The 14,460-nt window shown below is 32.9% G+C and overlaps 1 protein-coding gene across 1 annotated transcript in view; it reads right to left on the bottom strand.

The window, feature by feature from the left end:
- LOC149817191 (uncharacterized) overlaps positions 1 to 13,639 on the bottom strand; it is a 30,506-nt gene extending 16,867 nt beyond the window's left edge. Inside the window, exons 1-3 of the mRNA XM_089987473.1 lie at positions 13,326 to 13,639; positions 12,366 to 12,517; positions 11,056 to 11,147 (exon numbers count right to left, since the gene is read on the bottom strand). Coding sequence (XP_089843599.1) covers positions 11,056 to 11,147; positions 12,366 to 12,517; positions 13,326 to 13,533 — 452 coding nt within the window. The 5' untranslated portion in view covers positions 13,534 to 13,639. The remainder of the gene's footprint in view (positions 1 to 11,055; positions 11,148 to 12,365; positions 12,518 to 13,325) is intronic.
- Between the last annotated feature and the right edge of the window lie 821 nt (positions 13,640 to 14,460).

The raw sequence follows: 14,460 nt of genomic DNA, 5'->3' as shown, positions 1-14,460 counted from the left end.
ATGTCTAAGGCCATCACCGAATATGAGAAAAAATGGAAAGAGTGGAGGATGGTGTTAAAATGTATCATTCAATCTTTGTAATCTTATATATATTTTATATATATAAAGGATGATACATATACATATATGGTATATATGCATATGTATCTTCCTAATTATATATATAAAATATATATTTCTCTATTATTAGGCATAGGGGTAGTTTAGTCATTTCCCAATTTTACGCATATTCCATTTGGAATATGTTTGTAATTTTATTTTTATTTTTATTTTATTTTTTTATTTTTTCATTTTTGTGGTTTGCGCGACCTAGGGAAGCTCCCCAAAGAGTCGTTGGGGAGCCCCCAACGGTCACAAATGTGACCGTTGGGGGCTCCCAACGACTCCTTTGGGAGCCCCCTATGTGACTCCTCTCTTGTTATAAATAGGGGTCTCCCCCTTGTAATTTATTTTACTCCTTTGGAGGAGCTTTTGCTCCATGTAATGGGTGTTACACCCTTCCTCTTTTCAATAATACTAACTTATGCCTTATAGGTATTTTTGCCCCTTTGTGGGTTTATGTGTTAGCACATTATGTGCTTGTGTTTTCCCTTTTAGTGGGTATATTCGCACTTCATGTGCATGTGTATTGGTTCATTATTGAACCTAATATATTCAAAGTTGTTTCCTTACATGGTATCAGAGCAAGGTTGGGATCGAGTTGCTCTTTGTTGCATTGGGAAGCGTGCTATTCAAGAAATTTTAAAGAAGAATGGTGAAGTTCTCGTTTCTCTCTTTTGCTTCTTAAAATTATTTGGTATGCATTATATTTCTTTAAGTATTATGCATTATGAAGAATTAGATATGTTTTTGCATATGTGTTTCTCTCTTTTGCTTCTTAAAATATTTGGTATGCATTATATTTCTTTAAATATTGAGCATTATAAAGAATTAGATATGTTTTTGCATATGTGTTCTTCATGTCATTATGAGCTTGGATTCTTAACAATTCCATTGAACTTTTTATATTATTCTCTTTCGTATGTCTTTTCTTGAAAAATAAGTTTTCTAAAGAAAGTTATGTTAGAAGTAAAATGTTTGTGAGAGATGTAGCATTGCTCACATAATCTCATCATAATTATTTCATATTAAAGGTATGTGTTTACCCTCTAAAATGTCATATATGAGGTTTTTTCATAATAACATGTGTCTTTGAAAAATGATGTTTTATTTTCCTACCTAATGAGTTCTTTTTCATACAAGCAATGTTTGATTAAGAAGGCATTTTTATAATATCAGTTGAATTATGTTTTAAAAATGATCTCATAAAATATGATTATTCTCTTTTCATTCTTCAATTCAATTTCAAGAATATGTTTTATTATAAGATTTATGGTCTTCATTAATGTTGCATACTTATTACATATGTTTTAAATATTTCATGTGTTTATTTAAAACATATTCATGCCATTGGTTATAATCTATTAAGTCATATAATATTATGAATTTTTGTTTATAGATTTATGCCATAACGCAATCCTAGTATTCTCTTTGGGATTTTCTCCACTTTAATAGTTTTCTCTCTTCCTTTCGTATGTACCCTCATTTGAGAATTTTTGTTTGTTGGATCTCTCTTTGAAAGGCCTTTTGATCCTTATGAATCTTCTTATGAGTATATACTCTTTGAAAAGATTTCATGATTGTTATAAGCTTCTTTTTAATATTGGTTTTTTATGAGATTTTTTAATATTACCATCTTTGTGAAAGCTTGAGAGTCTCAAGCATTTGCTCCTTTTATAAAATACATGCATTATTGCATGTTTGTTATTATTATGTTTTTTGCGTATTTTGTTCAAGTGTTATGAGAGTGTCTTCGTACACTTCTTTTATAAAGTATTCATGCTTGTATGCGTATTGTCTATTCATAGACATTTTCACATTGTACTCTCTTTTCAATAAAGAGATGATATATATTGCCTTCCTTAGGGCTTGTTTTGTCCCTTAGTGGACTTGTGAGATTGTTTCTTTTGTCATTATAAGTGCTTCCGCAATATCTTGTTACATGTCCTAAATTTGCTCATTTAAGATTATTGTCATTCTACATCTTGGTATGCATATAATTGCAATTTATAAAAGCTTGATTTGATTCTTGGATTATTCCAAATCCGTCCTCACACATGACATTGCTTAAATATTTCATGTTGTATTTATTAAGTCTTTTGATAATGATAATGATCATGATTGAACATAATTTCGTATTTATGCAAAATTATTATAAGGCATATTGTTGTGATTAATTATGTTGGACCTTTGAATCGGCCCTCTTTGTAAAATCACATATTTGGAAAATGATTTCCCTAAGTGTTCATTGCCTTTTTATGACATTTTTTTTTATTCATCACAAGTTATATGATGCATCAATCCTTTTTGTATGGCCTTATTGTTATATTAGAGATGATTGTTGAGGTGAGTTAAGGGCACCTTTTGTTATGTCATTTTAGATTGTCCAATTACCATATTAAAGATGGTTGTTGAGGAGAGTTATGGGCACATTGGGACTCTAGAATGATTTGTTATATGATCTTTAATTATGAGTGTGTCACTCGTTTTCTTTTGGCCATTGATCTTATGGATGCTCTTATTTATATGTAAATGTGATGGATATATGGTGTCTTGGAACCTTAAATGTTTTAAGGTATATTTAATTCAAGAGTGTTGGAGATTATTGCCCAACCTTTTATTGCTTATGAATCTTATGAGTGCATTTTGCACATTTGTGATTTCGTGTTTTGTGCTTTTGTGCACAAATGTTCCAAGTATTCTTGGTGTGTGTATGTTCTTACATTTATATCGTTCCATCGATTATAATATCTTGTTAAAGATACTTTTACATGCTTTTGTGCACAAGTGTTCCAAGTGTTCTTGTTGTGCGTATGTGCACATATTTATTTTCAAAATATTGTCCAAGGTTTTATTTATATGTTTGTCATTACAAGTTTTATTGCCTCAAAAGTCTTCTCCTCTTATATCTCTTATTTAAGTGTCATCATATGTAGACAAGACATATTATTACACATTGTGTATTGGTAGCCCTTTGTTGGCTTTGTTCTCTTGGTCTAGTAGCTGAACACACTTGTTTTGAGTGTTATTATATGTAGACAAGACACGTTGATTCACACCATGGTGTGTAATTTTAGTCAATGTTGGCATTTGTGTCCTTGTTCTAGTCGCTGAGATGTATGCCCATGGTTGGCTTCTTTCACTCATTTCAAGTGTCATTTTATGTAGACAAGAGATGTATTGTGTTTTAACCCATGGTTGGCTTGATACTCTTGTTCTAGTAGCTGAACATACTTGGTTTTGAGTGTATTTTTACGTAGACAAAAGATGCTTTTGGTCCATGTTGGCAAGTATTCTCTTGTTCTTATCGTTGATGCACTCATTTTAAGTATTATTACATGTAGACAAGAGATTCTTTTACACACCGTTGTGTGTGTCCTTGGCCTTTAATGGCATTATATTTATGTTCTTGATCTAGTAGCTTATACACTTGATTTGTGGGTTTTGGAGGACTAATGAGGTAGTTGCTTGTAATGGATGAATTATTGTTGAAATTTGTGAAATTTCATTCATATTTTGTCTTTTAAAGATACAAGTGAATCATATCATTAATATGCATATTTTAAAATCAAATTGATTTTTTTGTCACCTTTTATATTTGATATGCAAAATGAGTTTTTGTAATCATTTGAGTGAGATGGTCCTAAATGTGTAAGGTTCTCTACTCAAATAACTCTCATTTTTGCCTCTTAAGTGGACTTAAAACCTTTTGAACTCTTGTGTTTTATACACTCTTTTGAGCATTTCCCTCTTGAAATCGCTTTCAAAGGACTTGCTAAAATCAATAACACTTGTCTTTCTATCTTATCGGTTCATATAATATTACTTGACTAAAGTATGATTGGAGCATGATCATTAATGACTCTTTTAGGTGTTGATTCATTTCATGATATTATATGCATATGCTCATTATGGCCTTTTTGCCCTCATTTAATAAATTATATGCAACTTATGTCTCTTCGTAGGCTTCTTGTGGTGTCCCTTGTGGACCATTATGTTATTTCTCGTTATGAGGTTATGTTTGTCTAATGTTGGACTTTATGAATGCATTATGCATTCTTGTAATTTGTTTTCGCTCCCTCTTCAACATGGTATATGATTATGAAAAATTGGTTTTCTAAAATCATTTTGCATACATATATAATTATCTTGTTCCATCAAATCCTGTGATGAATTATGCATAGAATATCTTTTTGCACCATTACTTTTGGATGAATTAAATGATATGATTTTTTTTTGTTAATTCATCTTATTTGGAATATTTCACTTGATTAAAGTGCAAAGATATCTTTTACTTGAACCTCTTCTTGATTTGTTCCACAGGATCTTGAAGATGAGAGGAAAAGAAGTACCTTGGATAGATCATGAAAGGTGTTCATCGTTAAAGACTTTGGAGGAAGACATTTGCAAATTTCAATGGCATTCGGACTGAAGGCTCTTGAAGCCTTGAGATTCTTCCTCTTGCATTATTTAATCTTTTCGTTCTCCCACGCAAAGTTTGAGGGGGGGTGTTAAAATGTATCATTCAATCTTTGTAATCTTATACATATTTTATATATATAAAGGATGATACATATACATATATGGTATATATGCATATGTATCTTCCTAATTATATATATATATAAAATATATATTTCTCTATTATTAGGCATAGGGGTAGTTTAGTCATTTCCCCTTTTTATGCATATTCTATTTGGAATATGTTTGTAATTTTATTTTTATTTTTTTATTTTTTCATTTTTGTGGTTTGCGCCACCTAGGGAGGCTCCCCAAAGAGTCGTTGGGGGCTCCCAACGACTCCTTTGGGAGCCCCCTATGTGGCTCCTCTCTTGTTATAAATAGGGGTCTCCCCCTTGTAATTTATTTTACTCCTTTGAAGGAGCTTTTGCTCCATGTAATGGGTGTTACACCCTTCCTCTTTTCAATAATACCAACTTATGCCTTATAGGCATTTTTGCCCCTTTGTGGGTTTATGTGTTAGCACATTATGTGCTTGTGTTTTCCCCTTTAGTGGGTATATTCGCACTTCATGTGGATGTGTATTGGTTCATTATTGAACCTAATATATTCAAAGTCGTTTCCTTACAGATGGGTCATTCCAAGATAATTGGATGACTCATCAATAGTGTTGATATCAAAAAATGCTCTAGCTTAGCGAAATTTGACTTTGCTAGTGATGCATGGAAGTATCTTAAAGATATGTATAGTCTCAATGATATTGTTCAGTGCTCATATATGCAATGTGCAAAATAAAATGAGAACTATGACCCAAGAAGAGATAAACATTAGGGAATATTATAATGCTCTCACTCTTGTTTGGGATGAATTAGTTTTTCTAGAGCCAAAATGGCATTGGCCCCAAGATGTAGAACTCCATGAAAAAATAAATTAAAACGGAGCATTTCTATCAATTTGTTAATAAGCTTAGACTCGAATCTGTAAGGGACCAAATCGGCCTTTCTTCAAAGAGGAGGTGTACCTACCATAGTTGAAACTCTTAAAGATTTAACCATAGAGAAAAATAAGTTAAAAAAACATAATCTTCAAAAGATGAAGAATTCGTGTTTGCTATGTCAAAGCCTGAAAATCACACAAAGAGTTATAAACTTCCTCACTTGGGAAGAAATAATGAGAATGGAAGAAATTCCAATGATTATGGAAGAAGTCAAAATGATAAAAGAGGCGATCATGAATACAAGAAGAGTGACAAAATAATATGTTAACATTGCTATGAGCCAGGTCTATTCAATTTTTTTTGCCCTAAAAGAAAAAAAGAAGATCAAAGAAATGATAAGGTGGTTTTGGTGGGACTATCTTTTAAAAGAAATGGTGTAGACGACTCTAAATGCATCGACTCGTTATCATTGGCACAATTTATGGAAACACTACAACCAATGTTCAAAAATCAAGCATCTTCCTTCTCGGGTGCGGTCGTATCCACAAGCATTGACCCCGGTAAGACTTCTTGAATTCTTGATTCGGGTGATTCTTTTCGTATGACCCCAAATGAGTCCATATTATTTGAATGTCATACTAACCCAAATAATTCTTATGTTTCAACCATCGATGGAACTTCTTTAAAGATTAAAAGTTTTGGAATTTTTCAAAAATAACAAATTTTCTTTATACCAAATATTAGAGTAGTACCAAAATTGAATTTAAACCTCTTATCCGTTATTCAAATTGTAGATCATGGATGTCAAATTTTGTTTTCATCTAATGGTTGTTTGATACAAGATTTTCAGTTCGAGAAGCCGATTGGGTGAGGCCATAGAAGAGGAGATCTCTATGTTATGGACAATCTTGAATTATCAAAACATATTTTTTATAATTTTGTGAATAAGAAAGATATAAAAAATTGGCACAAAAGACTAGGACATCCTAGTGTGTCCAAATTACATTTGTTTTCATTTCTTACAAGTTATAAAGAAAAGAATTTTGTTTGTAAAAATTGTATCTTTGGTAAAATAAAATCTTTACCCTTTGGGCCTAGTCATTTTATATCTAAAAATCCATTTGAGTTGGTACATTCGGATGTATAGGAACCGGCTCTGGTTATATCCAAAGGAGGAGTATCTTATTATGTTGTGTTTGTGGATGATTATAGTAGACACTCTTGGATATATTTTCTTAAACACAAATACGAAGTATTTGATTATTTCAAAATTTTTCATTGCTACACAAAGACTCCATTTAAAATCAATATTAAAATCTTTAGAACCAATTTCGGAGAAAAAATTGTGTCAAAAGAGTTTAAAAATTATCTTGATTTACATGGGATTATTCATCAAAAATCATGTCCTTATACTGCTCAATAAAATGGACTAGCCGAAATGAAGCATAGACATATTGTTGAGACTACTAGAACACTTCTTATATCAAGAAATGATTCAAAAATATTTAGGGCTGAGTTTATTTGATAAATAGGATGCCTTCAAAAACCATTGAAAACATTTCTCTTATTGAAAAATTATTTAAAATATCTCCCGATTATAAAAGGTTAAGAGTCTTTGGTTGTAAATGCTTTGTCCTTACCAACAAAAATAACAAACTTTTTCCAAAAGTTATCTCTTGTATTTTTCTAGGCTATGTCGAAAATCCAAAAGGGTATAGATGTTATGCAATTAAAAGGGACAAATTATATGTTTCAAGAAATGTTAATTTTCTTGTAAACGAAAATGGATTTGGTAAAGAAAAAAACCAAAAGCATTGTGACTATTCATTTCTTTTGGACCTTGTAAAAAAGTGTGAAAAATGTGATAACATTCATGATATACATGATAGTGACAATGAGGGCACTCATGATGCACATGGGAATGTGAATGAGGATCTTGATAATATATACCTATCTCATAATGAAATTCAAACCTATACTCGACGTATCGAAGACTATCCGCCATGTGCTTTAAAAAGCTATTTTCAAAATCAAGATATAGATTCCTTTAGTGTTACAAAATTCATGATAATTTCAAAGGCTACTAATAGATTCGTATCATATGATTCTTTTGAACCTAAATATAGAGTTTGTCTAATGGCTATACACTCATATGTAGAACCAACATCTTACCATAACGCTAAAAGCCATCAAGAATGGATTAAGGCAATGAATGATAAATTAGAAGCTTTAGAAAAGACAAAAACTTGGAAAATTCAAACATTACCTAAAGAAAAAAAAACTATAGGATGTAGATAGGTCTATAAGATAAAAACTAAAGGTGATGGGATATTGAAAAGATATAAAATTAGGTTAGCAACCAAGGGATACAATCAAAAATACGAAATAGACTATGACAAGACATTTGCTCCAGTCACTCGAATGACCACTATTAGAACACTTATTTTTATCGCATCAATTAAAAAATGGTCAATTTTTTAAATGGATGTAAAAAATGTCTTCTTAAATGATAATCTCAATGAGGAAGTTTGCATAGATCCTCCATCAGGTTTAAATTTAGTACATGAAAAAAAAATCAGTTACGAAAAGCATTGTATGGTATAAAGCAAGCCCTCAAGGCTTGGTATGATCGATTCAATAGTGTGATGACATAACTTTACTTTAAATTTTGTTATACGAACATTGCATTGTTTGTTAAGTATTCTAATATAGGAGTAGTGATATTACTTCTTTACGTTAATGATATGATTATCACGGGAGGTGATAAGAAAGGAGTTAGTTATATAAAAGATGTACTCAAAGATAGCTTTGATACGATAGATCTTGTTTTTTTACGGCATTTTCTTGGAATAAAAGTGGTTTACTCACCTCGTGGTTATTTGTTGCTGCAGACTAAGTATGCAGCAGAGATCATCGAACGATTAGGACTCTCAGATGAAAAACGAGTTGATACTTCAAAGGTCATAAATGCAAAGATGAAGAAAGATGATGAAAAACCTTTGAAGGATCCAACTCTATATAGACAAATGATTGGAGCTTTGTCTTATCTCTCTATTACTCGTCCTGATATTTCTCATGTTATTCATTCTGGTAGCCAATTCCAGCATGCTCACACTATAATATATATGAGTATTGTGATGAGAATTATTAGATATATTAGAAATTCTATTAATTATGGGTTATTTATTTCATCATCTTCCTCGTTAGAAGTTATTGCGTACTTTGATTCTGATTGAGGAGGGGATGTGAATGATAGACGTTCAACCACTAGTTCCTGTGTTTTTATAGATGATTCTCTAATTTTATGGAAATGCAAGAAGCAATAAAAAATGTCTCTCTCTTCCACTGAAACAGAGTACCTTGTCATGGCAACAATTACATCTGAGTTATTAGAATATTTGGGAGTTCACATTGCAGAACCCTCGAGATTATGTTGTGACAAAGATTGCAATATACATTGTAAGCAACCATACATTCCATGAAAGAACCAAACACATTGAAATGGATTGCCACTACGTTCGTGAAGAATTTCTGAAGAAGACCATCATGTTGCCTTATATTCTATCTAAGTATCAACCGACGGATTTCTTCACTAAAGTGCTCCAGTTACCTAGATTTCACTTCATACTTGACAAACTCTTGGTTGTTACACTGTGAGTGTGGGGGGGTGTTAAGATAAGCTTCTAATATATATATTTATATGTATGTATATATTAATATTATATATATGTATGTAAACGGGAATACCCATTAGGAGTTGACTATTTAAATTATTATTTTTTGGTTTTTGTAATGTTTACTTTTTGGTACGTTGCTTGGGACAACTCCAACTAGCTGTTGGAGTTGCTCTCAACGGTCACAAATGTAACCTTTGGGAGCAGCCCAAGAGCTAGTTGGGTTGCTCCCTATTCCCATTGATTGTTATAAATAGGGCTTAAAGCCCTAAACCTCAATGCCTTTTGAGCATTTTATGTAATACAAAAGCCTTTATTTGACCCTTGTGTAGGTGGTGTGGATTGATCAATAAGTGTTCTTGGTTAGTTATGTTCTTGTAAGTCCATAAGAGACACTTGTTTGTTTTTGTTTTCATTTCATTAAAGGGGGGACTAAAATAGAGTCTTTGTGAGCCCCCCAACGGTTATATTTATGACCATTGGGGAGGGTCCCAACGACTCTACGGTGAGGGCCCAAAATGCCCTTGGTTATTAAATGAAAAGAAAAGGAAAAAAATAAAATAAAAGATTACAAAACAGTCAGTCCCTAGTGGACTGACCTAATTGCGTAGGGTAAAAAGACAAAAATACCCCTGAGGGTTATGACAATTTACAAACATATATATATATATATATATATATATATATATATATATATATATATATATATATATGTTAACAAATATATATATATATATGCATACATTTTAACATTATTAGATTGAGAAATTTTGTAAAAGATAAATACTGGGTAAAAGGATGACATCTCACATCAAGTTGAAACCCACTGATAAAATATAGTCATTTGTATATGAAGATGTGAGCATTCCCTTTCCTAGTTACTATGCTTATACAGAATCGTTCTGTGCAACATACCATGATTTGTCCAAATAGAACATGTTTAGCAGGCAAATAACAGTACATTGCACATGATAGTAGGCTAAATATTATCTGCTAACTGCAAATAACAGTCAATCAGGGGTGATCAACACAAAGAGCTGAGCATTCTCTATTAACTGTATATGGAAGGCAAATAAAAAGGAGGTTAAGAACTAGGAGAGAGAAGGGAGAAACAATGATGGGTTACAGTGTAGCATTCAATAAGGAGTTTCAAGTGTGTTCCCGTTGGCAAGCAATCTTCCAGAAAGTTCTTCTCACAAGTTAGACCCACTATAATGGAGCTTGAGGACCTCGATCGCTCACTTTATAATCCTTGCTAATACCCATTACAACATCTTAAGTAGAATCAAAAGAGGCAAATTGATAAAGGTACTTTATTCATGCTAAGACTCAAAATTATAGAATTCTTAAGGATGCCAAGATTATGGTGAAATAACTATGCTTACTACAACTAGATTATGCATGTTTGTTTTTCTTCTGATCGAGTCTCAAATGGCTGCTTTTGTGATACCCTTGTTTTGTTACTTATTGAGTTGGCCAAAAAGAGGGGGAGAAATCAAGTATCCTCCACTTGAGTTTGATTTGTGTGATGTCTGCACTTTTTCAAACAATAATGGAGAATTTAGTGCCCTGTAACTACATTCATTTTCTTTCCTAATAAATAAGGTGTGTTAAGTTCAACCACTTCAACTGGAATCTGGAAAATATGGTTAAAATTTCGAATATCTGTAAATTCTAAGCTAACCATAGGCTGGCAGATCATGTTCAAGGGAAATTTATCATGCTTTGTACTGCTGAAAGAATGAGCAGAAAACACATCCGTATCATGTAAGAATAAGCATGCAAGCAGAGAATTTATATTATGGATCCCTGAATACCTGCATAAGAAACAGTTGAAAATTGTATACCACAAGATAAAAATAGTTCATAATGGCATTTGGATACCTATCAGTAATTTTCCCAATTTCTCCACCAAGCGCATCCACTTCATGAACCAGCTGGGATTTTGCAGGGCCTCCAACAGCAGGATTACAAGGCTGAGAAAACAAAGATAACTATTACCTACAAGAACATCCAACATGAAAGTAAAAAAGAGGCTTTTCTGCCCAAATTTAACTCCAAGTTCCTAGAAAAATTTCAGCACAGTAAAGTAGTTATTTTCTTTTTCTTCATTGGGAAGGAATAAGGATACAGTTGATACACATCCCAAATTATCTAAACTCTAACATGGGATTCTAATAAAAACTATAAAATCATGCTTCAAAAATAATATGCACTATCAAAAGTTTTGAAAAAAGAGGACAAGTTTAAATATAGAAATTATTGAATGAAGCTTAATGGGAGGAAGAAATGATGGTGTAGTACATTCATTTTTAAAAAGAAAAGGACTATTATTTTGAAACAATAAGAATGATTGTAACTATCTGCATTTGTTACTATTTATTTCATAGATAAGCAATATTTTTAGTATTTCAGAAATTTTTAATACTTTAAATGTTAAGAGTTCAAAAGACATTGAGGCTTAAGACTAGTTTATATTTTCCAAAAACACCTCATGATGCCTCGCACCTTAAAAACCTTGGTCATACTAAAGTGCACACAAAAGTCAAAAGACACAAGGGCTTTTCCTTTCTTTCCAGGCAAAGAGTCCACAACACTATAATACTTGATACCTTCTTCGTTTTCACTATCTATGCTGGATTCACGCTGCATGATCTATGACCGTAGAGTTATAACAATTGGTCATTAAGGAGAATGTCCTAGAAGAATAATAATTGATTATAATTTTATGTTTAAGGCATTCCCATGAGCTTTTGCCGTTTGAGATTGGAATATATTCCACTGTCATTTGTTTCTCTCTGTCCAGAAAGACAAACATCTTGGTGATTTACTTTTATAATCACGTATTCATATTCCATACAAGTTATCACTGATTAATCAAGGTTATGGAATGAACCATGAAAAGCATGGAATTCTAATTTGTTTACGCATCAAATTACTAGTATAACCTCTTTCTCTAATAATGAAATTTTCAAAGTTATTCTTGTGGAAATTAAGTGCAAGTGTGCATCCACATAACCAGTTTTCCAAGACTTCGCTGCTCAACACTTGATACCCACACTGTCCAGGTAGCATGATCTTGAGGTCAACAAGCTACAACCCAAGTACCTCACCACAACCTCAACAATGTCTCTGAGCAACTATCAATAATGTGCAACACACTCACCCTCACACATATATACTGCATAACAAACCTGCCATGCAATACGATCAAGATTGAGTGTAAGCAAGAGAGTCTTGGCACCAAGACGAGCCGACGCAAGAGCTGCTTCACAACCCGCGTGCCCTCCCCCAACCACAATCACATCATACCTTTCTTCCATTGCTCCATCTTGGTTCAACCAACCTGCACAAGTATAAACAATTAATGGATCTAACTAGTACATAACATAAAGACTGTCATATGGATACAGCTGTAGATATGGTGAAATAACCGTTTTTATGAAGTTTTCCAACATGACTAGCATGTAAGGAGATAGTGTATGTGAGCAAAAATGGAGAATCCATGCCACATAGAATAAAGAATATTAAATAGTAGTTCTCCAAGTCCCATATTCCCGCCTTTAACAAAAGAAAAAGCCAATTCAAGATTGACATATACCAAATAGCAGTTTCCTTTGCATCAAAAATATATAAGCATGGTAAACATTATCAAGAAAAGGAAATGAAGTTAGAATTCATGTTAAACGCTGAGCTCAATTACTAACTTATAAACAACGGTCGCATAATATTAATAGAATTGCAACATTAAAGACTCCATAAACTTATTTGAGTCACACCCAATTCCGTGCAGGATCAACCATAGTTGTATGTCATATGTCTCGATTCGGAACTTAAACGAGGGCGAAAATTATCGACAGAATGTCATGTTTTGCACCAATTCGTCAGCTTAATTTTGCATAATGAGAGCAATAAAGAAACTGGTTCAGTAATTAAAACAAACACAAGCAGCGCACTCAACTACACCAACGTGTTTGTTCTCCAATGAAACAATAACCTCCGAAAAAGAAAAAAAAGGGTTGTATCAAATCAATGATGGCATTGATAATTCGACCATTTAACTATGAACATGTTCTGTCAAAAAAAAACTACGAACATGACTCGTTTTAGAGAGAGAAACAACAGAATTTGTCAAGAGATAAGGGAAACATTACCGTTAGCGGGGGAGATCAATTGAGAAGCAGCAATTGTGAGTCTTCTACGGGAGTTCAATGAACTCCAGCAGAGTTTTGAAGCAAAACCCCTGGACTCACCATGGATTCCGGACTTCTTGGAGCGAAAGGCAGTGAATAGACGGGAAGAGAGAGGGGGAGGGGAGAAGGTGCAGAGCCTCAGGAGATTGAAGGATACAACAGAAGCCATTGGAGAAAGGTGGTCAAGCACTCATTAGGCCAACGAGAGGAAGAGTGGGAGAGTGTGAATTTTGGAAGAATGAAGAGCGAGGGAACGAGAAAGGCCCCGGAGAGAGAGAGAGAGAGAGAGAGAGAGAATGCTGTGTTTAGAAGGTAAGGTTCTCAAACGGCTTTTGAGGGTCCGATCCATACCCGAGTTCAAATACGCAAAATAGGGGTCCGGAGTAGGGATGGAAACGGATCGGGTTAATCGGGTATCCGATCTAAGTCCAACTTGTGAATTCCGGATTTGTATCTTTATGTAAGATCTAAGTGTGGACTGTATCTTATTTGGATTTGCTAAATTTGATCTTTTTGGATTGAGATTGGATCCAGAGCAAAATATTATCTGGTTTTATTTTTCACATGTAAAAAGCTTAGTTTTTATTGTTTTGTATCAGATCCAGTATTACAACTAGGAATTTCAATGAATCGGAGTTTATCTGATATCTGACTAAATTCGTTTCAATTTAGTTGCATTTGGTAAGCCAAAATCATATCTGATTATAATCGGATGCGCCGATATGGTTTTCGTTTTTAGCTACCCAATTTGATGGATATCGGAATCTGTTTACATGTAAAAAAGTGGATCTGATCAGTTTCACCATCCAAAACGGAATCAGAATTTGAATCCATTTATTTAGCCAACATCCAGTTAGTTGAATATGGTATTGGCTACATCCCATCCAAATCTGAACCGTTTACATCTCTAATTACCTGCATAGTGACAAACATTTTTTTCGGCAAAATCTTGTTTTTCAAAAACTCGCAAGAAATTGAAAAATTTTCATAATTCTCGCATTTTTTGGCAAAAACTTGGCAATAAAAAATTTAATTAAAAATATATATATATAAATTTTAGAAGAAAATATTAATAAAATTATTTAAAAATAAAAAT

This window comes from Nuphar pumila, chromosome 14 (genome assembly GCF_984573655.1).
Source record: "Nuphar pumila chromosome 14, dmNupPumi1.hap1.1, whole genome shotgun sequence".
NCBI classification, from domain to species: Eukaryota; Viridiplantae; Streptophyta; class Magnoliopsida; order Nymphaeales; family Nymphaeaceae; genus Nuphar; species Nuphar pumila.
Note: the sequence above shows the minus strand (reverse complement) of the source record. Positions and strands in the feature narration are given on the sequence as shown.